Genomic DNA, 25,146 nt, shown 5'->3' with positions numbered 1-25,146 from the left:
TGTTTTGGTTGCTTTGGTTTTCTTGTTGCTGCTCTCCCAAAAGTTGGTTGCTATAATAAGAGGTTTGTTCAGATTGTAATGTGCACGAGATTACTTAGGGTAATTCTGACTAACAAAATAAAATTGAAAGTAATCATTTACTCATTCAAGATTTCAGGGAAATGTGTGTATGATTCCCCAAGTTAAAAGAGGAAATGTTATAACAGCCCATACAAGTTGGCTTTTTACTTTCTTAAGTGAGAGGAAGCTGTGAAATCTCAGAAACATTGAGTACTGGGCACTGACTAATCTCCACTGTCTGTCCTGAATCAAAGCAAGTGCAGAAGCCGAGGGAACCTGTGTTTTAGCAAGCTTTACAGAATTGAAGAAATCTTTACTTAGTCTCATATATTACAATTGGCAGTGGTTTATCATTTTCTCAGAACACACGCAGACACACAGACACACACGCACACCCCCCGAATAGATTTTCTTGCTTCTTGGATTCTATTTTCTCCAGCATGCTTGCCATAGTGACCTCCTGTGAAGGGAGACCAGCAGAAATAGGCAAAGTGCCCTGGTTCAGAGTCATGCACTAAAAAAGGGTTTGGATTAAATGGAGTTTAAATCTTCAGCTGAAAGTTTTCTTTGAAAATCACTGCTGCACCCTCATGACTGACTCACTGAAGGTGTGGGTTAGCAGAGCCAAGGAGCCGCACATCCGTTCGGACACCACAGAGCAAAGCTGAGCTTCTGCTGCTCCCTGTGGTTCTGGGAAGCTCAGCCATCTGTACTTGGCTTCCCTTCTGCTCCCAGACAAAGCAGAGGAAATTTTGCTAAAGTCCTGTAATAGATGGGGACCAAAAGCTGAGGTTCATAATTTGCCCAGAGTGTGGCTAGGCTGGCATATGGAGTCACTCCCAAAGCTAATGAGAGTTAAATTGTCAGGTTTGTGACTTCTGTCTCATAAAGCATTAAAGCATAACAAATGGTGCTGACACACTGGCCTTGGCATGGAAAACTTCTTTAAATATACAAGATGCTGCTTCTTGCTGCGGTATATATAAAGTTGGCTTAGATGCAGTGAAGTTTCTTGGGGATAAAATGGGTAGTGTTCCAACAAGCTGTCAATTATGTTTCTTTCCAGAAATAATACATATGATTGGTAAATGGCAAGGCTGGATTGGCATTAAATAGTTGATTTAACATATTAGAATTCTTTTTATCTTTTTCCCCATAGTTCTTGGGAGGATTCTAGATCCATCCACTTCGCTATTTTGTATACAGCCTCCTAAGAAGTCTTATGTGTGTCTCATCAGAGAGATGCTTTGGTGCTTATTCTTGTTCTTACTGAAATGGTTGTAAACCAGATCAAGTGGTGCTTCATGGTGCTTTTACCAGTTCTTGGAAAGTTTCTAGATCCATCCACTTGAATATTTGTATACAACCTCATCGGAAGCATCAGTTTTTCTTTTTGTTGTTCTTGTTTTTCTTTCTTTTTTTTTTTTTTTTTTTCCCCAAAGTCATTGAGCAGATTTTGTTTCAGACATATTGATGAGCTCCTGTGCACATTCAGCACACAGGTTAGCAGAGCAAGAGTTTCAAGCATTTGTGCTGCAAATCAATATCTCCTCTGACAGAAGCCCAGCAGGAGCTCAGTTTGCCTGCTGTTGCGAGACATGAAGTAGAAAATGTGCATAAACCATGTTGGCTGAGAGGGGTGGAACAGAGTTTCCCTCAGGGCAGAGGGGAGCGCTGAAGCCCTTGTCTCTGGTCCGGTTCTGCAAGTAGAATTCATTTGGAGACCATGAGAACAAGCTTGAATGCTGTTAACGCTTATGTGGAGATCTGTATTGGTCATTCTTAGAGGTTTGTTAAGCAATCTGACAAATGGCTGGTGATGGAGACACCAGGATTAACATCTCAGTAAAATGGCAGTATCTGTGGAAATCCCTGCCAGACCCTCTCATCCAAGCAAGAGCAGATCCAGCAACTTGTGCACGCCCACTTTAGGTAGGGCCATTGTTCTGGGGCATTTGTGAAGCAGAAACAATTGATTCACATGGGAGCTTCAATCTGTGAAGCAATAATGCTAATACTGGTGTGAAACAGTACTTGCGGTATTTTGCTTTTATTTCTAGTATTTCCTAAAAAGGCAGGAGTGTGCCAGAATACTGAAGGTACTGGACAATATCCCCACCTTTGAGTCAGGAAACTGAATGTGGGACGGTTCCTGTACAGTTGTCCCTTGCCCTCATACTGACAAATCTGTCTTTAGTTACCTGGATTAGGTTTGGAGATAATAGAAGTGTTTAGTGTTCGTTAAGGTGTAAATAAACAAAATGAGCCCCACATCTTAGGCATCTTGGAGAACATTACTCATTCCTCAACATTTGGCACATTTGTGATCTACCTCCATTTTTACTTCCTGCCGCCTACTGTAGTGATGATGTCCAGTTTTCCCAGAGGCCTCATTACTGAGCAGGCTGTGGGTGAAGTCTGTGAGGGAGAGCAGAGATTGCAGCTGGAAGGAAAATGAGACAGAGCTTGCTGAGTTTATGCAGAATCCAAAGGTGCCATTTCCATGGCAGCGGGAGATGTCAGCCAGGGCTTTGAGGCTACACTCATCTTCAGAGCTCACAGCGCACACGGCGCAGCTGGATGTGTTTGTTCTCCAGCTCCAAAATTCCCCGTTCTCCCACTCCCCTTTGGCCTTCCCAGAATACAGACAGGCAGGAGGAGGTGCCTTCAGCCGGGCTGTGCTGCAGGGCAGCCTCCCTCCCTCTGGCTCCGCGTGTCGGTCCCTTTGGTTTTCCCCTGAAGGCCAGCCTGGCTCCAGGGCTTTGGCAATGTGGAGCTCTGCAGCAAACGCTGCTAATCCAACCTCTGCAGGCAGCTTTGGGGCTGGGAGCACAGACCTGCCCTCCAGCGGCACCAGAGCCTCCCTGAGCCCCGCTGGAAAGCGGCTATTTACAAACGGCTTGGATCGTTTGTGACAAAAAGCAGCAGCACAAAGGCTTCTCAATAGTCAACACGCCTTCAAAACACCCTCAGATCCTGGCAACGTATTGGGCACATCCTTCCTGCTATAACGTTTTACTGCAGAAAATCTTGCCTGAGACCCTTTTTACACCATTTTGGCTGCCTCCTGTTAGGTGATCAACATTCTCATCTTCCCATCTGCCAGAGAGGCCCCTCGGAAGGGATTCACCTCCACCAGGCAGCTGTAAGCAGGGAAGAGGTTCAAAGGGGATGAAGCTGACCTGCAGCAGTCCAGCAGGGTCTCACATAGATCAAAGGGTACATCCATGGTCACAGCCTGACTTCTGTGACTTCTTGAGAGATAACTTGGCAGGAGTGTGGCCCTCTCTTCACCACAGCCTCGTCTGTGTGTGTTTGAATGGTTTGTCTGTTGGAGAGCAAGGCGTGGTTGCTGTGCACATGCTGGATATCTTTGTTATGGTCCTTAAAATTAGCTCTATTTTGGGATGAGGCATCATGGAGATCTCTGAACAAGCAGCCAATGCTGCAAGGCAGAGGAGGTGATTTCAGACCTCAGGCAAACGTGATCATTCTGCTTTTGTCCTCTGGACTGCCCTCCTCCTGTTCCTCAGCACTGCAATTTTATCTGAAATTGATAATTGTTCTCCAGGAAAGAGGCTGTGGCAGAACTCTGCTTGCCAGTTCCCAGACAACAGCCCTCCTGCTCTGCCTTGTCAGCCCCTTTTCCACTGCCATTGCCCAGGACTGACCGGTGTCACAGGCTCAGGACTCTGGCCTTTATCAGGCAGCATGATTTGCTTGCCAGCAGTCCTGATTAGCAATGATAGGAAACTAAATTTATTGTCTAAAAAATGCAATTAGGATGTCCCAAGACTGGAAATTTTGTGTGATTTTGCCAGATTTTAATAGCAAGTTTAAAGTTTTGGCTCACAGCCCAAACTCTGCCTTGGCTGCTGCGCTGTGGGGATGTTGCAATAGGTCTTGCAGTGTCCAGGGTGCTGCAGGCACGGTCCTGCAGCAGTTCAGGTTGTGTCCAGTTGCTCTGGGTCCCCAGTGCTGCTGTAACATTAATTTCTTTCCAGCTCTCCTGTTTTCACGTGGGGGCCTTTGGTGAGTTTGGCAGTGCAGAAGGGACATCTAGTGGGCTGATGGGAGAGTGGGGACAGTGCCTGCGCAGGGCAGCAGGAGAGAGCCGATTTCCAGTTAGAGATTGGACTCTGGGGAACCCTTCAGCGTTACAGCACCAAATTGTGTTTAAACACTTCAGTGTACAGAATTGGCCTGTGAGTCTGGAGGCTTCAAATTCCAAAACTTGAAGTTTTAAAAAATATTCCTGGCACTTTTCAGCTGTGTCAGAAAACAGGAGAGCGTATGGAAGCAGTCAGGTTTGGCACAGTTTTTGAGTGGAACTGGAAGGTTTTTTCTTCACTGACTCAACTTCCCAAGCCTGTTAGTATGGACTGCTTTGTGTAGTGTTGTGCTAATGACTCTTAGAGGACAAAGTTGGGAAAAAAATCATGACTGATGCTGTTGGCTTCCACTGTTGAATTCAGTAAAATAGGTTTGTGCCCAGTGGTTCCAGGACGGTGAGGAGGGGAGGTGAGGCTCTGTCATCTGTGGCATTTACAGCATGCACGTGACAGGAGAGAGGAATGGCTTTATTCGTACCACTGATATTGGCCGGCCTGTCACACGTCTCCAGTATCCAATCTGCAGTATTAGGATTATTTTAAGCCCTGTGTGAGGAAAGATTGTGAAACTCATGCGAACGTACGTTGTTCTTTGAATGAAAAGCAGACTTTTGCTGAGGTACTTTGGTGTTTGGTTCTTTCTGAATGTTTGTAGAAAGATGATATATAGGATTGTTTTGTGACAAGTGTAAGGAAAGTATAGACTAAGTGGACAGGAAGGTTCTGCTGAGTACCCCAGACCTACTTTCTCCTTTTCCCTCTAATCCAGCTTCCCTACTGCTGCCCCATTTCCATGGCATGCGTTTCCGGCTTGCGCAGGTTCCTGCCTCAGGCTGAGAATAGAAGCCTTGCTGTTATGCTGTCCTTAAATCTCTCATAATGAGTGTTACACCAAGGAAAGCAGCTGTGTCCTTTGGCTCCAGTTTTAATACTATGTTAAAGAGCAGATTATGGTGACGTGGGACGGCAGCGATGCGGAGGTAGCACAAACCATGACCAGTTTGGGGAAGGCTTTAGCAAGGATGACTAAGGACTTGGAGCTTATGCTTTAGATAACAAATCCACCCAATTGTGCTCCTTTGGAAATGTAGTCAAGCCTAACAAATCAGGGCCTTAACAGGGTTGCATTAGGGTCGTTTAATTGGACTAAGCTGGTTAATACCCACATTGGCTTTTGTATGCCCAGGGGTCCAGCACAGGAATGGTTTGCTGTTTATGCTGGCAAAATATCATAAAATCACAACTGTGAACATTGATAAAATTAAATTCTAATGTCACAGGTAGGCAGTGGATTAAGGTATTTTGATTATTATAAGGAAGTTGGATGTAACTGCTTTCCTCTTCCCTCAGTCTGGCTAGTGTTCCACAAATCGTGGTTCTGTCCAGGGTCTGGGGTGTGACAGGACACACAGCACAGCAGGAACAGCAGGGCTGCACAAGACCTCAGCCTCTGTGGGACGACCTCCACTTTCTGTGTGGGAGCATTTGTCATATTCATTCTGTTTCATGAAAGCTGAGCAGGTCCTTCAGGGAGTCCTAGAAGCCATAAATTACCATGGAACAGGTGTGTTTTCCAGGTGCTGTGAAGTGTTGCACTACCTGACTTACAGGAGTGCCTGGCTAAGAGTGGTGCTTAGTTGCCGTGTTAATTGTGCAGTGATTCATATGTATTTGCTGGGATTTGGAAAAGCTGGATTGTTGAGGGCGTAATTCACACAGGTGAGGCAAAAATACTCTGAGAGGAAAGATTCTGTGCAGTGTTTGGTTACATCCTCTGACAGCAAAACCAGAGTCTAAGAGACAGAAACGAGTTCCAGATGGTTGTGGTAACAGGCAAGAAACTAATACTGAGGCTGATCTTGAGAAAACAGACAGGACACCAGAGATGAAAGAGGGGGCAGGGTGGTCCAGATAAGGTTGATAACACATGATATATCATCTTTGGAGCATTCCAAGGCAGGACAGTGAGATGAACCATTTGTTCCTGAACTGCAGAGTCTGGGTGGTGGAAAGGCTCTTGCTGTGGCTGTTCTGCTTCTGCACTGAAGGTAAAACCCCTGCAGTAACTATCGCATTTCCATGCACAAATCCCTGCAAGGGTGCTGGGATAATGCAGATTACCCACTGGAAGAATGCTCCTGTGTTCTTCCTGTGCAGCCTAGGTCTGTCTGCACCAATTCCTTGCTATCTTGTGTATTTCTTGTTTAAACTAGGAATTTGTCTGGCATCTTACCTGTGTTCTATTTTTAGTTATTAGTGAAGGGTGAGGCAATGTACTTAATTCTCATTACGGTTAAATCCAATTGTGATGTGGATTTAGAGAGACTTAGTAGTCTCGGCTGAGCGTGGGCTGTCTTTTTCCAGTTACTGTTATTAAACAATGCACACTGATAACTTTTTCCACTTCTAAAACTGAACCTATGTATCCGAAGGTGGTGTGATTTGGTGCCCGCGTTTTGCACCTCTGTTGATCTCTGTAACTGTTCCTCAGTTTGGAAGAGGGCTCCTGTAGGTTTCGGGAATTCATCTGTCCAGTGGGATCACCCACCTCATGACGAGACACCAGTAAAGACTGATGTGGACTAACTCTGCTTTTTGGGGTTAACAGAGTGCTTTTATCTTATTTCACTTTGACCGAAGCAGCTTCTCTCAGCAAACCGCGTTCGATTCATTTACAAACTCGCGTGGAGTTTGTACCTAGGAGCCCGTACGGAGCCCTGCATCCCCGAGGCAGTTCTGAGGCGTGTCCCGGCTGCGGGGGACACCGCGGGTGTGTTCGGGGCGTTCCGGAGGGGCAGAGAGGCCCCGGGCCGGCTGGGCGCGGCCGGGGCGCGGCGCACTCCGCTCCGCACGATCCAGGCAGGCTTTGCCGGCGCTCCGGGGCTGCGGGGCTCTGTCCGCGGGCTCAGTGCTGCTGCGGCCCGGGGAGCGCGGGGCCAGCGCCCGGCCTGGGGAGAGCCCGCCCCGCACCGTGATGTGGCCACAGGAGGGGCTTGCTGGGCTCCTGTCTCTCCCCGGAGGGCTTTAGAACGGCCACTCTTACACTTGTCATGGAATTAAAGAAAACTACCTCCAGGCCGTGCCATGCCGCTCTCCTGCTGCCACTTTTCCTCTTGTTTTGGGGTAAGTGCTTGTCTTCTGTGCCTGATTCTTACCCGGCTACTGTGCAGTAACTTTGGAGCAAATCTGTGACCTGCCCTTATGTTGAACAAATCGGCATCTTACAGGTAGATTTGTAGCCTGAAAACTTTTGTCTGGAAGATAAGTAGGCGTTTCATTCTAGACGTGTTTTTTCCTTCTATTTAATTCTTGTCTCTTTTCGTCTTCCTCCCTGTGCACATATATGTATGCATTTATTCACAAGAACTAAAAGTAATTAAGTATTCATGTAATTAAGTATTCAGCTATTATAGTAACCATTTTCTTCATTGGAAAGGTCTGGATATTCTGGTTGTGCCCACACAGAAGAAACACAGACCTTTATTTCCGTCCTGTATGCTCTAGAAAGACATCTGGGCACAAGGGGATGGTACCCAGGGGAGCGTAGTGCCAGATACATCTGTAGCATATGTGGAGGGAGATCACAGGACAGGAGTGTCTCCACTTAGAAATTGTGAAAAAAGCACATCCATCCACAAAGTGCAATGAGCAATGAGGTAACAACCTCAGGCTCTTGCCTGTCACACTGGTGGAGGGGGGGTTGTTTTGTTTTGTGTTCTTTCCACACTGAAAACTTATTTTATAGGCAAAGAATCTACTTGAGTACACTGGGATTCTCCCAAGTTCCCAAGACCTTGTCTTTGCGTTCCACTGACACCCTTGTTTACAGTATCTTGTGTTCCCTGAAAAAAGGTATCTCTGTTTCTTTTGGAAAAGGTGCCTAGAGATCTGCTGGGCCTAGACATCTGTTTTAGTCATCTGGGGATTATAAGGTCATGTCAGGAACACGTCCAGCCTTTTACTGGAAAGTATGATTGGGATTGAACTGGTCTCCTTATCCTGCCCTCAGCACTGCCAGGCCACTTACCTGTAGGTGTGAGTCAGGTTTGGTTTCTACTCAACAAGTACAGGTATGATCCACAACACGAAAAAATTGATGTAAAATATGGAGAACATTGAGGAAATACAGTCAGAGCCTTTTCTCTGCTTGTATCTGCTGAATGCCACACTTGGCATTTTCCTGCATCAGTGGATGATGTTTATGTAATTTTTTGAGATTTGGAGAAAGTTTCCAGCTTTTCCTCTGATTCCCCAACAGTCTCTTTTTTTCCTTCTGAAGCATCCCAAGATTTCTGTTGGTCTGACCACCTCAGACCATGAATGTCAAAATATGTTGTGAATTTTTATTTTTTTTTTTCCCTTTCTCTTCCTTGTACCAGCTTCTTTGTCTGGTACGTTTGCTCCAAGTGCCTGGAATTCCTCTGGCCACAGGGAAGCAGCAGGACTGTCCTTTGTATCTAGTAACCATAGCTACTGGTTTGGAGTGTGAAGCAATTATGGCAGCTTTGTGTTGGGCAGAGAGGAGGCCGGCTGCATGGAGGGATTCCTCGTGTGCCTCCGAGGGCTTGTGCTCTCTGCCCGCTGCACTTGTGGCTCTTCACTCCTGGAGAAAGCTCTTCTCTGGACACTGATTTACTGAGAACGTGGTGTTGTTGAGTGCAGGTGGATGGCTCTGCTTGCTGGAGGCAGCAGAGCTCGAGGGAAGTGCTGATTTTCATAGCCTTTCCACCTACTCCTGTTTTGCAAGGGGGATTCTGCCAGATTTTAACTGGAGTGAATGGTGCTATTTATGTAGGTTTTTAAGGCCATAAAGAAATGTCTTTTGTTGCCCTTATAAACCATATCACTACTTCTTTTATGTCTAATTGACTGAGTCTAAATGTCATTGAAGCAAAGAGTGCCTAAGCTACTTGTTCAAAATCTTTGTGGAAATTCTGAGAATGCAGTTGGCCTGGTGCAATCTGTACTCATGAGAGCATCCTGCAGGCAGATCCTCACTATCTCCAGTCGTTTAAAACAAACCCCGGAGGGGCAACGTGCAGGCTCTGTCTGTGACTCCCCTTTTACTGCTGCTGCCTGTGTAATGGGAACACAATAGAATAGCTCCCAGCTAATTCCTTGTCTTTAAAAGAGATTCTGGAGGGCAGGAGTGTCTTCTCACTTCTGTTCCCACAGCTCCAGCCATCAGCAGGCACAGGAATTCACATACCTTTGGCCTGGAAGATGCTTTGGATGCCTGCTGAGGGAGAGCATGTGCAAGACAAAGCTTTTTTTGCTATCAGCTCTAATGCCAGCTCTTGAGATTAGATCGGACATAGGGACAGTTTAAGGCTCACTTCAAAACTGGGGAACAAACAAAACCAATCTTTCCAGCTGTTTTGTTCATTGTCGGTACATTTAAATAAGAATTGGAAATTAAAGCCTGTGACTCACTCTGGTGAACTGAATATACAGGAAAGTCCCTGTCCCAGTGTTTGATCTGTGGAAATGGCTGAGAGATCAGAGAATATGTGAAACATGAAGGTCAGCTTGGAGGAGTGTTTATTAAGGGAAAATACTGGGGTGTCCTGAGCAAAGAGGATCAAAGAGTTACTGTGACAATACATTCAGTGCTGTCATAAACCAGAGATTCATAGCTCCTGTCTTCCTCCCAGTTCTAGAGGCGTGATAATGGAAGTTACACCTTCAAATCTGCAGTAAAACAGTGAGCAGATAATGAACACAAGCTAGCTGTGGTAAGAATGGGTTCAATTCCCTGAAGTGGTATTTCTGACCGATGCTGTTAATGCCTTGCGCCACGATGTTGGCACTGCTGGGCCCTGTGGATTGGTGCCCACTGTTTGGCACTTTTTAGTAATTCACTGGGCAAGCTGGGGGGCAGAGAGCCAGGAACCACCATCCTCCTTCTTGGAGGGGGTAAATATTCTACATATTTCACAAGAAGAACCTGAGCTACACTTCTCATGCCTGAATGAATGAAAGTCTAGGTCTAGGCCTTCATAAATTCAGTATTAATATTTTACACCAGTAGACTGTGTACATATATCTGGTGAGAAAAACTCTGTCACACCAAAAACCTCCTGTACAAATGTGGTGTGGAATTTGTTGGTCTCCAGTAACAAAGAGAAACGATGTCAGAAGCAGTCTGGACACGCAATATCTGGGTAAAACTGCAGTCTGGCCTGTGTGCAGGGACCTGAGGAGATGTCTTAAAGTTGGTATCCAAGGTGGTATTTGGCTGAGACACTGGGCTTGTGTGTTTAACTTACCAAAATTCTTCAAGACACATCAAAGTCATGAATAATAAGGCTCTTTTTGAAACTGACTTTTCCAAAAGACACTCTTGGCATTGCTGGGATCCCTGGCATTTTGTCAGGCCATTTATTCAGTATTGTCTTAGAAGTCCTGCCCGCTGATTGCCAGCACTGCTTTTGGATATGCTAATCTTTATTTTCAGGGTTTGGGATTTTTTGGTCACAGTGCCATGTCCTGCATCACATAAATTATTAGGTCTGATAAGCTGATAACCTGAGACAGAAACAATAATGTTTAGTTTCAACCAGCAGATATATCTCAGAATCCTTTCTCCCTTTTAAGAAATGAGGAGGAAGAACTTGACTCTGGGCTCCAGAGTCACAAGTTACTCCAGCAGAGCTGGGTGGTGGGAAGCTGCTGCAGCCCAGGGGCTTAGTCCTTCCAGAGTGAGCAGGGGTGGGGAGAGAGAGGGTGAATGTGAAAGCCCCTTCTCAAGCCTGGTTGTGTGGATCCTGGGAACAGGCCGAAGTGTGTCCCCTTTCACTAATCCTTACACTGACCAGGATAGGGAAAGATCAGCAGAGGTCAGCAGGGATTTACTAATATAAGCACATGCCTTCCTGTTGTCATGGAGACCCAACTCTCCATTCCTTTATTCAGAGTTTATTTAGTGCTTGTGCTGCTGTGAATCCCTTCTGGTGGATGGGTTCCCTTTCTACCCTTGGCCTCAGGATCTTTCTCCAGTGGGAGGTGTGCTGGGATGAGCAGCAGGAGCACAGCCTGACTGCTGAGAATTGCCCCAGGCTAGGTTTTGACCAGTCGTGGTTTTTGGAAATTGGATATCCTCAAGCTCCCTTGTTGTTGTGGTGCAGCTGGGACCTGTGGCGCTCTGGGAATCCTGCTCTTGGTTGTAAACTGGGGTTTTTTTTCAGTTGTTGTACTGAGTAGGGCAGGTGAAAAACATCTGAAGGAAGCTTCTTTCCACTTGAGATGGATCTGGCTTGTCCAAGCTCGTATTCAGTTTTTGCTAGGAAATATCATTCTGGCAGCCTGACTCTTCTGGAGCTCTGTGTGTCGTTATGACCATTTTGCCCAAGTTGTGCACAGGTGATGGTACATTTTCATTTTTCACCCAGTGCAGGGCATGTGCATGAACAGGTATTCAGGGATGGGGATTTCCAGCAGGTACCACTGCCTCTGCTTGGATTTTTTTTGTTTTTTCCTTGAGTACAAAGGAAACTGTAAGCTGAGAACCCCCAGCTGCCTCTTCCCTGCTGGAATTTTAAGTGAACATTAAGACACCTTTAAGGTAGTTACCAGTGCAGCACTGAGCAGCTTCCACAAGGTCAGGAGTGTCTGCAGATTGACAGCATCCATCCTTCATCAGAGTTACCCAAGACTTTGAGAAAACAAACTTGTGAAAAGCAAACCCCCAAAACAGAAGCCAGTGAGTAATGCTAAAGCAACATCTCCAATCACAGAAGTAATTGCCTTAATTCTCATTAATTTCTGATTTTTTGTGGTCAAAAATCTCACTGTTGCAACTTTGAGGAGATCACATAGTTCAGGTATAAAGCATAAGATTATTAAAGTCAATTATTAAAACAGAGCCTGGTAATGCAGCTTGTTTGCCTTAAAGTGTTACAAAAGGTCACAAACCTCATCGTTTGGGGAAAATCTTTGTCAGCTACCTTTAAAGTGTAAAACCAGCCCTGTCCTGACAGAGCTCAATGAATGCTTTATATGGGACTCTGGTAGCCTTTGAAGTTCCTCTTAATCCACCCCTAAATGCCTGGAACTGTTCTTCAAAGGAGCTGTGGTCTCCTCCAGTTTCAATTCAGCATAGGCTTGCAGGATGGTATGACTCTAATACACTTCTAATGGGGTTGTTTTTTTTTTTTTCCCCCTTACAAATATCACTAAATTATCTTTTTCTTGTGAAACGTAAAGGAAAACTTCGGAATGTCATTGTTAATCCAGCAATGACTACTTTGATGAAAAACTATAAACTCTTGTCATTCAGTGATTTGCTTTACCTGATTTTCACTGTGTTAATGAAACAGCATAGTCTGAACGACGTGTTTTCATGGTTCTTATATTGTGCAGCAGGAAAAGCTAATTTATTCATTTTTCTTATTAGGATTTGGTGCATATTCATGTGCTATTCACATTCATATATTAATCTATTCCAAAACTGAGAGCAGTTAGTGTATGCCCTAGGACTGATGATTGAAAAGAACTAAGTCAGAACTAAAAACATCAGATGTGCTCTTTGTCAAGCCAGATGTTCAGCACTGCCATGGAAGCAGTATCAGGGTTAGAATACATTCACACAGGGGCATGTTTCATCCTTGGGAAACATTCCATATTAGTACAGGAGTGCTGGGCACAGGGGAGTGTGTGATGCAGTTTGGGGTTGATGCTGTTAGTGTGCCTGAAGCCTCCACTGAGTCAGTCCAACACGTGGGGGATTTTCTGCCAGCTGCAGTTCACAGAATAATTTGCAGTTATTTAGATAAGTTTCATGTCTTGTGATTTACACTGCAGTGTCCTCAGCCTGCTCCATGCATGCCCTGTGAGCAGTGCTGTGTTACTTCAGGATATCCGTTCCAGAAAAGAAACATTTTCCTTCAAAATTCTGTCCTGCTGAAGCACACATATTAACCAGTGCTACTGTTCATGGTCACAGTGAGTGTTGAGCAGAGCAGGGTTCTCCCTGTTCCTTCACTGCTGTCTTTGGTAGCCAAGAAGGCCTTTGCACTTATTAGTCAAGTTTTGTGTTGTCTGTAGCTGAGCTGTATGATGGACCAAACCAGAGAAGGTATAAAAAGGTGTGTCTGTTGTGAAAGAGCTTTGAGAAAGGCGGAAAATACCAAAGGGCTTTGATGTTTAGCTTTATTTGCAAGAAGCATTTTGCCTGTGTTCTTCTCATGGAAGCAGAAAGCCACGCATGAGCCTTGGCAGTGACTGGGCCTGGCTATGCCAGCAGCGCCTGGGGATTCTGTGGAAATGGGAATTTCTTTGCAGATGGAGCGTGCTGCAGCTCCTTCCCACCAGGCACCGGACTCGGGCTCCTTTTTTGTCCCAAACTGCTCCTGGCCTCCGGAAAGTGCAGGCTGGGGCCGGTTACTCATTAAGCCTACAAAGGCTCGTATCTCCTGCCTAGTAAAGCTCTTTTGCGAATAGTTTCCTGGGCTTCCACTCTAATTGCCACAGAGATTCCAGGCAGATTCCGTCATCCTTGTTTTCTGCCTGACTGGGAATCTGAGAATAAAAGGGTTGATGGCAGAATAATGGGATTGCTGGACAGTGCAGGGCTCAGCAGCTCTCCCCAGCATCACATGAGAGGAGAAGGGAGGGGTGGGCCATGGAGATGATGCTGGGAAGAGAAAGGGCTGCCCAAATCCCTGAGCACCCTCCCTCCCCCAGCAGCACGGCCTCTTAAAAGAAGACTTAGAAAAACTCCAGTCTTTGGTGGGAGGAATCTGGGGGAGGTCAGGGCAGGGGCAAGCTTTTGTAAACCAAAGGCTCCTATAAATCCCTTTCAGGCCCCGAAGTCGGTGCCTCCACCTTCAGGTACAAAGAGACTGAGGAGCTGATGGGGCAGAGCACCACTGACACAGATTAACTACCGGGGTGGATGAGGTGCCCCAGAGCAAGGCAAACGTGACCAAAAGTGGGCCAGGATAATGCTGGCACCAGCGAGAGGACGGGAGGTCAGCTGGGGAGCGATGCTGAGCTGTGTGATCCTGGCAAGGCCGTGGCGTGGGGCAAGGCAGGGTAAAGCAACATTCCTCATGGAGCACGGAGGGCCGAGGGAGCTGCAGGGATTTGGGATCCTGCCCTCCTCCACTGCAGCTTTGTGGGGTTTACAGAGGCCGAGGCCTGTCACTGCCTGGGCCAAGGCTACACAGAGAGGGCAGCAGAAAAGGTGAAGAGCTGTTGCCCAAACGCTTCAGGTGATGGCTTCACTTCCAGCAGCAGGGAAGCCTGGATTGTCTCACCAGTAGCAATTTCTCAGATACCATTTGCTCCTTCATGAGCTTTATCTCTGCTTTGAGACCATTTTTCATAGACATTTTCCAAACATCTGCTATATAGTTGTTTGCTGAGTTACTTCCAAGTTTGGATGTTTCATAACACTTAGGCAAGAATCAGGCTGGGATATCTCTGCCACACAGCTTCTCTCTTATTTATCTTGGAATTGAGCAGAATGAAAAGCTCTGATCTCAGAAGGCCACAGTGGGATGAGGTGCTAATGACTGCTGCTTTTGTGGAAGGCGAAGTTCTCTGTTTCCACTGCCTTTGTCCCTTTATTCTATTTTTGGTTGGTTTATGTCTTCTGGAAAGTGCTTAATTGTGGCATTGAGTGCAGGACATATATCCTAATTCTAACATAAAGGCCGTTATCTGTCCCCTGGGCTGTCCTGCCTTTGAGCCAATCTGCCCCTTGTTTCACAAAGTAAGTTTTAAGTTTCTTTTGGAAAAGAAATGAGTATTCCTACTATTATTCCATTCTGCTCCATTTTGAAGTGCCTACGTTGAACACTTTTTTTTTTTTTTTTTTTTCTTTTTTTAAATATCGTGTATCCTACATAATCTCATTTATATGAGCTAAATTTGCAGTTCAGTGGGCACGTCCCATCACGTTTCCGGATGGTGGAGTTGCTTAATGGGGCAAGAGCCTTTTAAACACTGCCTTTGTGGGGACAGCCAGGCATTGTGGCTCAGTGTGAATTAACTGATCACATCCTAATGCTCCCAGATTTAGGGGAACCTGGTCTCAACATTAGTTCCTGGTATCTGGTTGTCAGACGGGTGTTTTGGCCCAGCAGGTACTGATCCAAAATGCCATCAGCACAGTGATGTCAGCAGTCTCTGCTCCTCCTTGCTAAAAATGTCCTGCTGTGTACCTTTACATGTCTAACACGAGGAGAGGGGAGGATCAGTGGTTATTAATCTGAGCTGCCTGATGTAATCAGAGACTCAGTGAAATGTGCCCCTTTGGAGTTTGCCTTGGGTTATTTATGGGAGCATCTTCACTTCTGGATTAGCTGGGAAAAAATGGTATCCCCAGGAGGAGCAGCTAGGACATAGGGAGCTGCAGCCAGTACCTGAACTCATCCAGCCACTCTGGATTTCCAGGCACAAATGCTGTGCCCTGCCAGTGAAAGGGGTCATGGAATTTTACACTAAGTTAATCTTGTGAATGGATTTAAGGTGATATGTGTCACTGCTCTCAAAGTGACTCATGGATGAATAAGCACAAGTGAAATAGTTGGTTTGTGAGTGTCTCCTAAAAAATCAGGTACCTGGTTACCCAAATTGGCAGGAGATTCCTGATTACCACCAAATGAAGGGCTGTTGTCTTTACAGTGAATGTTTGATTCTCCAGTATCATCCTCATCTCCTGGCTAGCGCAGCCCTTTGGAGTGTGGGATTTAGGTGGGCAGTATATGGGGATTGGCAGAACTTTTTTCTCTAGAGCTACAAATGCTGGCTAACAAAAAGTCTCTTATCTCATCAGGAACTTCATACTCTGAAAATGACAGTGGCTGCTCCTCGTCCCCATGTAAGAATGGGGGGAGCTGTAAGGATTCGGAAGTGGGTTACCAGTGCACCTGCCCCGTGGAGCCTGTAGCCTATGTGGGCATAAATTGTGAACTCCTCTACGATGCTTGCATTGAACATAAGTGTCCTGCCCACATGACCTGCACCGGGACTCCAGGACTCCTGGAATATCAGTGTGCGTGTGCACCCGGCTCCGCGGGCGCCGACTGCGACGGCGTCGATGAGTGCGAGAGCAGCCCTTGCACAGCCCCTGGATTTGAATGTGTGGATGGCCCAACTGGATTCACCTGTAGGTGCCAGCTGGGTGGAGAAGGCTGCCAGGCACAGAGCTCGGCGTGCTCCAGCCAGCCCTGCCTGAACAACGGCACGTGTGCGGAGGCTCCGGGCGGGTTCCGCTGCCTCTGCCGGCCCGGCTTCAGCGGGGCCACGTGCGGGGACGACATCGACGAGTGCGCGTCGGGGCCGTGCAGGAACGGGGCCATCTGCAGGGACAGGGCGGGCGAGTACAGCTGCTTCTGCGTGCCCGGCTTCCAGGGCTCCAACTGCGAGATCGACATCGACGAGTGCGCGTCCCGGCCCTGCCGCAACCACGGCACCTGCCTCAACCACATGGACCGCTACGAGTGCCGCTGCGCGCCCGGGTACGCAGGTACGGCCGCTCTGCCCGCTCGGCCTGAGGAGCTGCCACACGCAGCCTCTGTTCCCCCAGGCGCGGGCACGGCTGCGACAAACGCTGCGGGGCTGCTTGCAGCAGCTGGAGTCCTTCAATTCACCGTGCATGAGGCGTGGTGCAGGTGTTGAGAGACAGGGATCCAGGGGTGGAGTGGCTGGGGCTGGGGTAGCTGTGGTTCGTTCTCAGCAGGAAATTAAGGGAGATAACATAACAAGATATTTATCATCAGGAAATGGATACTTAGTGTTTCCAGGTATAACTTAGCTCTGCCGACCTGGCCTGTAGTTCCTTGTCCTGGCCAGCAGGATTTTTCCAAGGGAAGTACTTTGTCTTTAGGAAAAAAGTGTCTTTTAGCTGGAGACTTCCAATTCTTTCATGCCTGGTGAATGTTTGGCATATGATTTAAGTGTTTCTCTGTTGTTCATCTGTGCTAATGGTGACTCAGAGAGGAATCCACACCTGTGAGTTGTCTGAGGGAGGCAGTGGGGGGCTCTCCTTCCCCCAGCCCTGCTTATCGAAGTGGAATGGAGTGGAATGTGTCCACGTCTGCCTGGTACCACCTTGCACATGAACTTTCTCAGCCTTTCTCCTGCTCACAGACTGAAGTGTTTAAGGAGTTGGGTTGCTGAGAAGGAATGCTGCTGATTACCAGTGGAATGAGGAGAAGTTACAACATCAGGAATGTAGTCCCTGATGCTGACTCACTCTGTGATAAAAGTGAAGAGAGATGAAGGAGAAACAAGACAGAATTTCTGTGTGGGCCCTAAGGTTGCTGGTGATTTTGAGTATCAAGCATAATTCTGTCTTTGCAAATCAGTTTCTTTTTTTATCTTTATGCTGAATCCTCAATTCAGGATTGTGGGATTCTCTGCCAAAGGAGTGATAAAGTGACCCAGGCAGCTGGAGGGGTTTGTTGTGCTTCGAGTTATTCTGATGTTAAACATGAGGTTTAGCCTTGGGACTTAGTTCTTCATCCAGAGGTTTGAACACCATTGGCTGGCAAGGCCAGGTTGTTTCCTGGTGCTTGCAGCTGGAATTTGGGTGAAGGAAGTTTTGTGTGGGTATTGAGGGGTTTGAACCAGATTAGGGGGCCCACATTCCGCCAGGATTAGGATGGCCATGCCCACTCTGTGGGGAGTCTTTGCCAAGGAGGGCAGATTAGATGGATTGATAGGTGCCACTGTAATGAGTAAAGTTTGGAGGTGATGCCAGGCCACAGGCAGCTCAAAGAGGTGCAATAGAAATAAGATAATTGCATAGAAATCTTTCATGAGGTCTTATTCTGTCAGGGGGGTCGGGACTTTGTACCAAACAGGTGTTACTTGCTGTGACCAGTAGTGGAGCTAACATTGTACTTTAATAGCATTTCCCAATAAAATCACCCCCTAACATCAGGTATCACTGTAGCCAGTGTTTTGCACTACTTTAGTGCTTTTTTCCTGGGTATCACAAAGCAAGTTACAAACAATTGAAATAAACAGAATTTATTTTTGGAGAAGCAGGTAAAGATCACTCTGGTAGCCAGCTGGGGTTGATAACTGATGACATAACAAGACGACTCTTGTGATTTCACCTCAGAAGCACATACACACTTCTGTGGATTTCTAACACAGATATTTTTCTGTTTTTTTAACAAAGGTGTGAACTGTGATACTGAAATAGATGAATGTGCTTCAGAGCCTTGCCAAAATGGGGCCCTGTGCAATGATCATGTCGGGTTCTACACCTGCACCTGTGCACCAGGTTATGAAGGACCCCAGTGCGAGGTGGACATCAATGAATGTGAGAGCCAGCCATGCCAGAACAACGGGACGTGTCATGACCTCGTTAACAGGTGAGAAACCAGCGGTGGGGGCAGTTAGACACCAGGACTGATCTAAAGGTCTCCTCAGTGCAGCCTGTGAAAATCAGAGCAGAAAGCTGTGGGGGGAGTTGGATTTAGTGTTCTGTACATTGAGTGGCAGTAACGATGATTTGTGGCAGTAAGGGAGAAGCCCCCTCCCAGCAGCAGAACTCAGGGGTGCTTAAAGGAAGGGAAGAGCAAACACAGAGAAGTGGTTTGCAGAGCATGAACATACCTGTGTGTCTGAATTTACCTTTCCACGGGGAAGGTGTGAACACAAGTGGATGTGAGCACTGACAGCTGAGCTCTTTTGCCCGTTCCTCAGCCGGGGCTTTGCTGCCCCAGGCAGAGCTGATGCCTCGCTGTGTTTGGTGCCCCACAGCTACCGTTGTGACTGCAGTGACACCGGCTTCGAGGGGGCCCACTGCGAGCTGGACATCCTGGAGTGTGCCTCTGACCCCTGCCACAACAATGCCACGTGCCTGGAGGGAATCAAGGGCTACAGCTGTGCCTGCTGGCCAGGTGGGCTGGGGCTCTCTGCTCGTGGGGTGTGTGGCACACAGCCATGGACAGCATGTGCTGGATTGCTGTGTTGAAGAGGTAGAGAATTAATGATCATACTGCATGGCTCCGTGTGCGATTTCATTGTCTGGAACAGTGAGGCTGCATTGCTGCCCTTTACAGGTCATCCCAAAATCCAACTAACCTGCAAAAATCACCCTGATTCTCAGCCATAAAGTTTTCTTTCTCTTGTCTGCAATTTCCTCTATCATGAGGTGATGCTTTCCTGCAAATGGATGATTTTGGCTCCTGTGTTTGACAGGAGAAAGTAAAGGGCCTGGGGACTCCCTGCTTGATGAGCTGCAGATCTGGGGGTCTTATTCCCTCCTTTGAGCCAGGCACAGCATTTGTGAGCTGAGGTGCAGTGAAGTTGTGCAGGATGCTGACACGGTGTCTCATGGCAGGGTACGCCGGGCAGGACTGTGAGGAGGATGTGGATGAGTGTGCGACAGAGCCCTGTCACAACGGTGGCCTGTGCCTGGAGCGCTCCAACCCGGCCCATTACGGGACACAGCCCCTCTTCCCCAGCAACTTCAGCTACAGCCAAGCAGCTGGCTTCCTGTGCCAGTGCCAGCCAGGCTTCACAGGTGAGCTGCACTGCAGGTGTTCGTCCTGTCTGCACTGGGTGGTGCTGCTCTTCGAGGAGATGGGAACGCAGCAATGGCGTCTCTGCAACAGAAATCTCTTAAGGACTGGAACTTCAGAGGGGCTGGCAGCCTGAGGCATCAGGAATGTGCTTCTGTTCCCACTGCAGACAGCCGAATGGCATTCCCTGTCCCAGCCTGTCTCCAGGCTGAGGCAAGGGCCTGTGCACTTCCCCATGCTGCCAGGAATGCCCTCTGCCTGTGCAGGTGCCAGGGTGTTTTCCCTTTGTCAGTCTCCGCACATGGCAGGATTCTTCCCTAGGGAGATCTCTGAAATTCCTCACCAGACGAAGCTGACTCCCTGATTCACAGATTACTATTCTAGGTGTTTTCTTGGTGAGACTACTCTCATGGCAGCAACTGTATAATCAGAGTTTGTTGGTACGGAGCTCTTGGAGCTAGAAACTCTGTGGATATTCACTGAAATATCACCCTTTCCATGGATTGGAGATATGGGTAAAATGCTGGATTTAACAGCTAGGGAAATTCCCTAGTGGGACAGCATAAACAATGATATTTTATTATTTTATGAGAGAAATATGAGTGTTTGGTCCACTGTTGCACAGATGGGAACGGTTCAGGAGTTCTGATCTTGCCAGTGTTTGACACTGGAAAATCATTTCCTACTTCATTTGCCCCCATTGTTCCGTGCTGATGTTTGTGTGCCAGTGCCTGCAGAGACGTACTAGACTCCAAGGAATTCTTTTGCATTTTTAGGTGAAAGAAAAGAAGTGCAAAACTTATGACTGCAGTTGTTATTTTTTTTTTTCACAGCTGCACAAGTGCATTTCAGGGGTGTGTTTGTGTTTTCCCTTTCCAGGGGAGACCTGCTTTACCAACATCGACGAGTGCGAGTCCCAGCCCTGCCAGCACGGAGGGCGCTGCCAGGACCTGGTGAACGGCTTCCTCTGTCACTGCCTGCCTGGTTATTCAGGTACCCTGGGGAAGGGGTGGCTGCAGGCACATCCTTCTGGCTGCCTGATGCTGAACGGCTGCATTGCTGCCTGGCTGCAGGATTCCAGGACTGAGCTGGGCTGGCAGTGTGCAGCAGGATGTCTGCAGCTCAGAGCTCAAATGCTGCAGGAAAGCTGTGTGAGTGTGGGCAAGTTAGTTGATAAGGCCATGAACGAGATTTGGAGACATGATATCAGCTGCATAGAGTCTGTAAGATCAGAGTATCCAGGGCATCTGTACCCTGGAGTGAAAGTTACCTGGGAGAACTGTGGGTTCTATACATGTAGGAAATATATCGAAAACCAGCCTTTAAATAAATGAAGGGATGTTTAACATTCTGGTTGTCCCAGATTGTACTGGCTGTAACAGATTGGCTCCCCAGCACACAGCATCTGTAAAACATCTCCATGCACTAACACCCTGGGATGATAAGAGCCAGCCATTTTTGGCTGAAAGCAATGATCTACTATGTTAGGAGGTCAAAAGGTCCTTGTGATGTGAGCAAGGGAAGCCTTCTCTGTTTACAAGGGAATGAGGAGTCTGGATTCTTCCCCAAATGCCCTGCCTGACCCTAAGGGTTCAGTTTGCTGGTTCAGAATCTGGGAGATGGTGAATGTCAGCCCTGCTGGGAAGATCCTCTGCTAACTGGTACTAAACCTCATCTTTCTTTAAAATATTCGTTCTCAGTCTTCTTCATCTTTAAATTCCACACGTGTGGAGTAATTTAACACCAGAGTACTTTATAAGAAAGGTGATCCCAGCACAATCCAGGATTTCTGGATTTGAGATGAGGTTAACTTCTCCACAGTGTTACCAGGCTGCCATCTCGTGGGAAAAAGAAGCCAGAAGAAAACCTTGTCCCTTAACTTGCAGCAGCAGGTAACAACATTCCAGAGACTCTCTCAGACCTTTATGGCATGGGAAAATTTTCTGTTTTCCTTCTGTGGTTGCCGTGGTTGAGCTGTGTTGGTTTAATTCTGCCCAGCTCTTTCCTGGGAAGACCTATTACTTTCGTTCCCAGAAAATCAGCTTCTAGTTAACACCTTCTGTAACTGAGCTGAATTATTTGTGGGGTTTTCTGGCCTGTCTTGTTTGCTAATTTAGGCCAGATCAAGAAAAATTTGCTTTTGTAGATGAGGCCTTTGAAAATCAGCTTTTATCTAAGCTCGTTATCGCTGCTTTCTTGGGCAGTTACAATGCTGTACTCTGAACTGAGATCTTGTCCAAAGAGATGATTTAAAGTTTATCCTTCTTGTCAGAATTCCCCCTCGCATCTGTGCCCTGTTCTCTTTTCCTCCTGCAGTGCCCCAGCACCCTCACAGAGCTCAGAATTTCATTGTGCTTTGCCAAGCTGCAGATCTGTTTAATCCTTTCCAGTTCTTAGCGTGCTCATGGGCAGAAAAGCTGACAAAAACACGGGCTGATGGGCAAAGGAGTGCTAGAGTTCATTCTGTTGCATCAAATTTGGGTTCATTAGTACTTGAAGGGGATTAGAAGCAGGTTGCTCTTCTGGATATTGCTTTTGGTAAAGGACTTTGTCTCAGCTGAGGTAGTTCTGACACATTAACACAGCGAAAGGCTGGGAGCAGTCTGTGAGATCAGTGAGTGCGTGTGGAGGAGTGAAGCTGACAGGGAAATAATAGCAATTAATCTCCCCTCCTTTGTCAATTAATCCCAGTACAGTCATGCTGGGTAAACAGCTTATTACTTCATATTAGAATCACAGAACAACTTTGTGAAGCTTCCCATAATGTTTCTCTTCAAAACACATTTCTGTGGCAGCTTAGGTCTGCCATGAACTCGGGCTTAAGCTGCCTCCGCTGATTAAAGTGAACTTGCTACTCTGATGAAGAACGCTTTCTTGGGGTGGCAGAGCCTCCTCCTGTGTGTTTGCTTCTTCAGTCTGAGGAATTTGGGGAGTGTTGGGATAACAATGCAAGTCAGGAGAAATTCTTTCTTTCCAAATTAACTGCCTCAGTGCTGTCTCAGTGTAGGGCAGGCAGATGAAGCTTCTCTCTGAAATGGAGTTGTTGCAAAAGTGGTGCCTCATTCCTGAGAACAACAGGTCCTGAAGAGTCTGTTCAGCACATGGTTTGTGCTTTAGCACGGGATATAGGCACCCTGAGAGGATACAAGTATGAATCAAAAGATTGCATGTGTACTAAATGAAGAGCAAAGGAGAGGGAATCTTGCATACTCTTAGAAATTATGTCAACTGTGGTCAAGAGACAAAGCATATTAGGAAAAGTCTGTCTTTTGGGGGGGGGGGTGGAATTAAAAAAATTAAGTCTTAATTTAATTATTTTTCAGAAATTATTTCGGCCATCAGGTATTTATTAGGGAATAGGTTAGGCCAGGGCAAGAAAAAGACGGGGTTTTTTGACATTTGTCCATTTGACATGGACACTGATTTTTAACCCGCAAAGATGTTATCACTGAAGTTTAGATCATTGACTCTTTAAAAACTTTGAAATGGCCTGAGTGCTCCCACTGGAGCTGCATCTGTGCTCAGCCAGGAGAGGCCGTGTCCTGCCGCAGGACTGTGGCACTGGGCACCCCGGTGAGGCTGCCCTGGCACACATCCAGCCCGGGGCACTGGCACCTTGTGATCATGGGAACATTCTGAGCTCTTCTGGAACGCTTCTACTTTCATGAGAAATCACAGGGTGATGTGGTGTGAATGTGTCCCAGTGTAATTGGAGGGCTTATTGACCATCTTGCTTTGTTCAGCCATGATGGCTTTGTCTCCTTAAAGAAATAGAAACCTTCTGTGCAGCAGCTATAAATGGTGACTCTGTGAGGGTGCCAGCCCAGATCAAATGGGCTTGAATTCCTGGGTCATGGGTCAGGAAATAAATGGGAGATACTTCTTCTTTCCAACCACCTTTGGATAGATTTAATTTTTTTGTGCAGGTATTTCTTAAGTCAGATTTGTTTTAGAGACGGAGCCTCTAGAGCAAGGGCAGCTAAAAGGTTAAGATAGTAAAGAGATTAGAGGCCTGTTCCACCTTCAACCAAATCCCTTTTGGTAAATATAGCTGAAGGCAGCTAGGCAGCACTTGGTGAGGCTCCCCCCCTTCCCTTCTGCTCCACGTTTCCTCTCCCCACTGGATCACAGCTCCATGCTAATCAGACCTTTTGACTTCCCTGTCATCTGATCAGAAGGCTGTGAGTGCTGCAGTCCAGAGCCTGCTTGTGCCTGGTGCCAGGTGAGAGCAGAATCTGTGCTGGGTGCATTGGGGTGTGAGGGATTTCCAGGCAGTAGTGTCCAGGTAGACTCTGTGTGTGTATGTGGAGATAAATGTGTGGGTGCATAAACCAAAATGGGCATCGTTTTGAAGACATTGAATGTTCTGCAGTCTTCACAGTTGTTACACTTTATTGTTGCAGTAGTGGCTGAATGTGCACAACTGCCTGTTTGTTTTCTCCTGAGCAGTAACAGAAGGGGCAGAGTAGCTAGCAGAGATAATGTTCCAAATCTGTTCTGGGATAGGTCTGTCTGTGCACAGGTCTGTGGCTATCTGAGAAGTTTTGACTCCAAACAAACACTCACCATATCCCTCCCGCTTCAAGTATCTGTAAAAGTGACTGGCATGTTTGGATCCAGTACAAGTACAAAAGTGAAATAGCTAGAGGAGTTGTTGGAATGCTTTTTTTAATATCTTTGTGATACTGTTAATGGAGATTCCAGACTCTGACATGTGGGAGGTTTTGTTTGCTTGGACCTGACATTGATACAAACAGAGACTCCCAAGTTTGAGGAAAAGCTCCCAGATAACATTTCTTCACAGAAATAAGAAACTTCTCTGGGTCTTTACAACACAAAAATACAACTCGGCCTCCAAAAATTTTATAATATGAAAGTAACGACATTAAAAAACAAAACAAACCCTAGAACCATGGAGGGAAAAGGAGACTGCAACAGCTAATTTAATAAGGTGGCTAATGAGGAAAGAGAGAGTTTTGGCTGTGCAGTGCCATGTCTGAACCCGTACATTCAGCACCGTGCAGGGAATTTCCTTCCATCCAGTTTGACTTCAGAGAAACAGTTGATAGTCATTAAAACCTAAGACTTTTCTTAGTGAGTACAGCAGAGTGGAAATGTCTGTGCTCACAGGAACAGGGCACAGGGAGGAGGAAAACTGCCGGATGGACCCTGATTCCCTCAGTGGTGAACGCGCAGCAGGGCCCAGGTTCACTCTGCATTTGGAACTCCCCTTGTTCCTATGGCTTAGATATTGCACAATGGTGGAAACGCAGCCTTTTGGCTTAGCCTATAAAAAGAACATTTTGGCCTTACTCAAGGCGTTTGGCAGACTCACCTGGAACGCAGCGAGGGCAGGAGTTTGTCTCTGGGCTTTGCCCTGCTGAGCTGGGGCTGCGGGCACCGGCGAGAGGCACGGAGCAGGAATATGCTGGGAGCACATTCCTGGTGTCAGCACGGACAGGGGCCAGCTGGGAGGGTCAGAGCCG

The 25,146-nt window shown here is 47.0% G+C and overlaps 1 protein-coding gene across 6 annotated transcripts in view; it reads left to right on the top strand.

Annotated features, from left to right (window-relative positions):
• CRB2 (crumbs cell polarity complex component 2) overlaps window positions 1-25,146 on the top strand; it is a 56,221-nt gene that overhangs the window by 14,586 nt on the left and 16,489 nt on the right. For 3 of the 6 annotated variants that reach the window (XM_058423170.1, XM_040083545.1, XM_040083544.2), the window contains exons 1-6: window positions 7,101-7,295; window positions 15,955-16,647; window positions 18,310-18,505; window positions 18,897-19,036; window positions 19,480-19,662; window positions 20,540-20,653. In XM_058423170.1, coding sequence (XP_058279153.1) covers window positions 7,223-7,295; window positions 15,955-16,647; window positions 18,310-18,505; window positions 18,897-19,036; window positions 19,480-19,662; window positions 20,540-20,653 — 1,399 coding nt within the window. In that variant the 5' untranslated portion in view covers window positions 7,101-7,222. Of the gene's footprint in view, window positions 1-7,100; window positions 7,296-15,954; window positions 16,648-18,309; window positions 18,506-18,896; window positions 19,037-19,479; window positions 19,663-20,539; window positions 20,654-25,146 lie in introns of those variants that run through there. The other 3 variants (XM_040083547.2, XM_040083548.2, XM_040083549.2) reach the window with 1 other exon arrangement.

The sequence above is a fragment of the Hirundo rustica genome, chromosome 20 (genome assembly GCF_015227805.2).
Source record: "Hirundo rustica isolate bHirRus1 chromosome 20, bHirRus1.pri.v3, whole genome shotgun sequence".
Taxonomy (NCBI): domain Eukaryota; kingdom Metazoa; phylum Chordata; class Aves; order Passeriformes; family Hirundinidae; genus Hirundo; species Hirundo rustica.
This window is presented reverse-complemented; position numbering and strand designations above follow the sequence as displayed.